This window comes from Triticum aestivum, chromosome 3D (assembly GCF_018294505.1).
Source record: "Triticum aestivum cultivar Chinese Spring chromosome 3D, IWGSC CS RefSeq v2.1, whole genome shotgun sequence".
NCBI classification, from domain to species: Eukaryota; Viridiplantae; Streptophyta; class Magnoliopsida; order Poales; family Poaceae; genus Triticum; species Triticum aestivum.
This window is the reverse complement of record NC_057802.1, coordinates 124,470,162-124,475,525: the sequence shown is the minus strand read 5'-3', so window position 1 is coordinate 124,475,525 and position 5,364 is coordinate 124,470,162. Positions and strand designations below refer to the sequence as shown.

The 5,364-nt window shown below is 39.1% G+C and overlaps 1 protein-coding gene across 1 annotated transcript; it reads left to right on the top strand.

The window, feature by feature from the left end:
• Positions 1 to 1,205: 1,205 nt before the first annotated feature.
• Positions 1,206 to 1,967, top strand: LOC123077817 (nodulin-related protein 1). Its single transcript, XM_044500148.1, has one exon. It carries the CDS (start codon positions 1,288 to 1,290, stop codon positions 1,762 to 1,764), a length of 477 nt encoding a protein of 158 aa, XP_044356083.1. The 5' UTR covers positions 1,206 to 1,287; the 3' UTR covers positions 1,765 to 1,967.
• Positions 1,968 to 5,364: the final 3,397 nt, after the last annotated feature.

Below are 5,364 nucleotides of genomic sequence, written 5' to 3'. Positions count from 1 at the left end.
TTTGAGGGTCCGCTTGAAGATGCCTTGAGCCCTCTTCCTTTATTTGTCTGGGCATACCGTCATGCTCTCATGAATCAATTTTTCTAAATAGATGTTTAAAAAATTCTAAAAAAACATTTTTGTTCACTAAACATTTGTCTACAAGCCCTAAAATTTTCAAATCGGAATTCGATATACAGATGGCGAAACAAAAAAGAGAAATGTAGATGTCAATAGTGCCATTTTATCTTTTGTCTTCTCTTGACACTATTCATCATGGATTTGTGCTTTTTGTTTCTCAATGCGTGCTTTGAGTTTGGATCTCAATTTCTGAAGAGCTGTGGGCACATGTGTGGTGAACATTCACAAATTTTTTTGAATTTTTTATACCTTTTAAATTTGAATTTTCTAAATTGGTACTGTAGCATGGAAGCAAGAGTGGCACCTCATACTTATCCGATATTTTCCCTGGCGGGGGGTACACCAAATACGTGTCACTCGTTTCAGCCGTTAGCAAGCGTCGGTGGTGCCTCTGCCGACAGTCGACATCTGGGATCCCTGGACATCTTCCCTGTTCAGCAGGTAATTATCACTTTCAATGCAAGAGGACACGTATCCCCACCGTATTGGCTACTTTCTTTCATTTTTAATTTTGCATAAAAATCCACTTGCGATTGTGACCACAAGAGCTTTAGCTGATTCCATATCTGCCACTTTATCTTAAAGAGGTTATCCACTGAGATTTGTGAGAACAAAATTCATTTCGTGATCCGCGGTTCTTCACAGTCAAGCACTAAAAAAGGGAGAGATACACATTAACACTGGCAGCCTGCTCTTAGTTCAATTACCTTTACGAAGGATTGTTGTAGAAATTTGGAGGACCAAAATATTAAGAACCTTTTCTGTGTTGTTTGTTTGATTTGTAGAAGTAAGTTTGATAGGAATTTTCAAGCAGTACTTTGCACTATACCATTTTAAAATAGCTTTTATCCACTCGAAGCTCTTAGAAATAACCATTTGTTTTTCCTGTCTAATACCGAACTAAAAACTATACTATTTTTCTACAACACTCAAATTGGGTATTTTACTTAGGCAAAATTTTCCCCTACGTGTCTTGTATCATCTGAAGATATTTTCTTTTCCACTACTCAACCACACAAGTAGCTTTCCCTTCTGTTGCCGATGCCATCCGCGTCTTCCTCCACCTATAAAATTGCCCCCCTAGCATACACCCTCTTCACTCCATCTGCTACTAACCTCACTACTCTTAAGCCACAAAAGATTTTTGCTACCAGCACCTAAGCTCCAATGGAGGGTGAGAAGAACTCGTCCGGGGACCTGATGTCCAGCAGCAAGCTGGTCGCGGAGGCCGCCAAGACGGCCTACGAGAAGAAGAGCGTCGAGGGCATCGACAAGGAAAAGGTAGCCGCCGCCTCCGCCGACATCCTCGACTCCGCCGCCAAGTACGGCAAGCTGGAGGACAAGCCGGTGGGGCAGTACCTCGAGAAGGCTGAGGGGTACCTGAAACAGTACAGCTCCGGCGGCACCGAGAAGGAGAAAACCGACGCACCTGCTGCCGCTGACGCACCGAAGCCGGATGCACCCAAGGAGGCAGCGCCTGCGCCTGCCCCTGCCGCGGAGGAAGAGAAATCGTCCGATGGGTTCGGTCTCGACGACGTCATGAAGGGGGCTGCATCGCTGTCGGGGAAGAAGAGTGGCGAGGAGGAGAAGGAGAGCGGCGGCGGCGGCGGGTTCATGAAGATGGCTCAGGGGTTCATGAAGTAGAAGTCTGGTTTCTACATCTACATGCATGTAGCTCTTGTTAAGTTTGTGCGCTGCGTTACTTCTGTATTTTGTTACTCTATAACGTTGTGGTTGTGCTTAATTATGTTAGCTGCTGATATCTGGTTCTGTAAAGTTTCTTAAGTCATGTCTGTCTGTATTGATGATCAATAATCCAGTTGTGCTAGCTACCCTTTTTTTGTTGACGAAAAGTTGTGCTAGCTAGCTGGTTCCCCTTCCTGCTTGCAGGATTTCGGTTGTTTATAAGTTTTTTTTAAGGAAAACTTCTGATTTATTCATCAACTGTCAGGAGTAAAAAATACATCTAGATCCGTAAGTTGCGGCGTAAAGCATGATGTTTTCATTGTCTATTGCTCATGGCCTTATATCATGTTTTTCTTTTGAGGTGATGCCCTATATTATGTTTTTTAGGGGTTGGCCCTATATTATGTGGTCATGCCTATGACAAGTGGCAGAACTTGAAGCCCATTGGTGGGCTTGGCGGGCCGAACAAAAGAAAACAGCCTATGGGATGGTGTTTTCCAAAGCCTAACAGTAAAAGAGAATATTGTATAAATTTGAAAATGTTGGATGGGCCATGATCCATATGGCCTTGCCATAGCTTCGTCAATGCCTATGACCAGCCAGCAACATGGTGCTTTCAGTCCTTACTAAATTGTCTTGGAAAATTTTCTTCCTGTTGGTAACTGTTTTGCCATGTTACATCATAAGTGGATGTCATGCTACACATGGGATCATTCTTTCAGGAGGGTCTATGCGAGCAAACATTTGAGTCGTTCCGTTGGGAGGGTGTGGCATGAGCGCTATGCCATCGGCATTGCCATGTGTCACCGCTTTGAGATTCATGCGTGGAATCAAACATGTCATAGTGTGTTCCATAAAAAAAACACTCACAGGAAACGTCAGCTCTATAATATTTTCATATGAAAATCTCCTTTTGGAGATGGCCTTCAGATTAAAAACGACAAGCATTGCAGAGGACAAGTACATACTTCAAAAATATTTGGAAGTAAGGTTCATTTTACCTTAGCCCATCATGCTCAATCATTGACCCATTCATGAAAACACACTCAATATTAACTACATCAAATGCACAAGTATGACAATAGTGTTCTCCAGTTGATGCTTTATAAGAGAAGATGGTGACACAAAATAAAAATAATTTTCCTGTCAACGTCACGACCGAAAGTTTTCAATATCTTCCATGCTAGACACATTATAGGAGGTTCCCAAACATAATATAAAGTTTATTTCCTTTCCTCCATTCTTTCACAATCCATGGCTAGCCGTATCCACGGGTGCTTTCCAAACTATCAACTTTCCAAGGAATATATATATATATATATATATATATATATATCATTTCGGGACTGGGGATCCCTATTATCGGCCATTTTCTCATGCAATGACAAGTGAATAAACACTCAACTTGAGAATAACCCATCTATCATGAAAGATATTGACCACCCCCTGTTGCTTCTTGAGCTGTACGGGAATACAAAACATGATTTTTCTTGAATGACTAGAGTTGGCACGTGCAAATTTACTTGGAACGGCATGTAAATATTGTTTGTAGGTAGATATAGTGAACCCATTTGGTACCACTTGGCTTTAAGGAGTTGGATGCACAAGCATCATTCCCGCTTAGTACAAATGGAGGCTAACAAATAGATTGAGAAGCAACCAACCAAACAATGAAAATGGTCATAAACATGCATTGAACAGAACTAGCACTGAATAATGCACCATAAGTAAGATGTAATTTCATTGCATAACTATTGACTTTTACGTGCATGCATAGGGAATCACAAACCTTAACACCAATTTTCTTACTAAATCACAATTACTCACTAGCATAACTCACATATTGTCATCTCTATATCGCAAAACTATTGCAAGGAATCAAACTTACCACATTCATTGATCTTTATGAATGTTTTGATTATATCCTTCTTGAATATTCGTCACATTGGGACCAAATTCACATCTTGTGCAAATTACCATTACTATTATCAACTCTCAAAAAGATATAAGTGAAGCATGAGAGTGTAAATATTTCTTCAAAATATAATCATCGTCGTGCTCAAAAAGATAGAAGTGAAGTAATAGAGCAACTGCCTAGCTCAAAAGATATAAGTGAAGCACATAGAGTATTTTAACAGATCACGAAAAATGTGTGTCCCTCTCAAATAGGTTTGTCCAGAAAAGATGATTCTGACAGATTAAACGGCAAAGACTCATATAATACATGATACTCCAAGCAAAACTCATATCATGTGATGAATAAAAATATAGCTCCAATTAAAATTACAGATAGTTGGTAGAAGAAAGGGGGGATGCCTTCCGGGGCATCCCCAACCTTAGCTGCTTGGGAGTCCTTGAATATTATCTTGGGGTGCCTCGGGCATCCCCAAGCTTAGGCTCTTGCCACTTCTTATTCCTTCATATATCGTGATTTCACCCAAAACTTGAAAACTTTAGCACACAAAACTCAAAAAATTTCATGAGATCCATTAGTATAATAATGCAAATCACTACTTTAGGTACTATTGTAAACCCATTCATATTTTATTATTGCAATATACCTACTGTATTATAACTTCTCCATGGCTTATACCCCCCGATACAATCCATAGTTACATCAAAACAAGCAAACAATGCAACGAAAACAGAATCTGTCAAAACAGAACAGTGTGTAGCAATTCGAACAATGACCATACTTCTCTAACTTCAAAAATTCTGAAAAATTTGGACAACATGGGTAATTTGTATATCAATTGTGTGTAAACAATTCAGAATTGTTCGACGCTCTAGTGATTTTTAACAATTGTTCTACTGAGCATAAAAGTTTCTATTTTTGCACAGAATCAAAGCAACTATCATCCAAATCATCCCAAAGGCTTTACTTGGCACAAACACTAATTTAAATACAAAAATACAACCATAAAAGTAGCATAATTGTGTGCACACCAAAAAATAAAAATAACAACAAAATTAAGAAAAATATTGGGTTGCCTCCCAACTAGCGCTATCGTTTTACGCCCCTAACTAGGCATAATGCATGGTTTCAAGTGTTGTCATCTTTAATTTTCAACTCCTCAATCATGCAAACATAATTCCTAGGATTTCTACCATGCATTTTTTAATGATCACACTCGTAGGAACAAAATTTAAGGAATTTATTTTCATATATAGGTTCCTTTATCAAATCAACAAAATTGGGGTGAACACTAATCATTTTAAGATCATCGCTATTGTAGCTAGATGTGGCACCTTTGTTTTTAGGAACAAATATAAACTCTCAATCGTTACTACGGGGAGTTTTTTCAGTACTTTTAGCGGAAGAAAAAGCGGAACCCAAATTATTAATAATTTCTTCCAACTTATCAATTCTAGCGGGGCTTTGCTCCACCCTCTCATTAATTATCAGTTCTTTCTCTTTTAGCATCTTAAGAGTAATCCCTACCTTTGATCCAAATTGAGTAACATGGTCATGAATCTTTTTATCCAGATTTTCAATATGCTCTATGGTAGGTATCTTATTTTCAATAGCGTCTAACCTTTGCATAACATGTTCCAGAA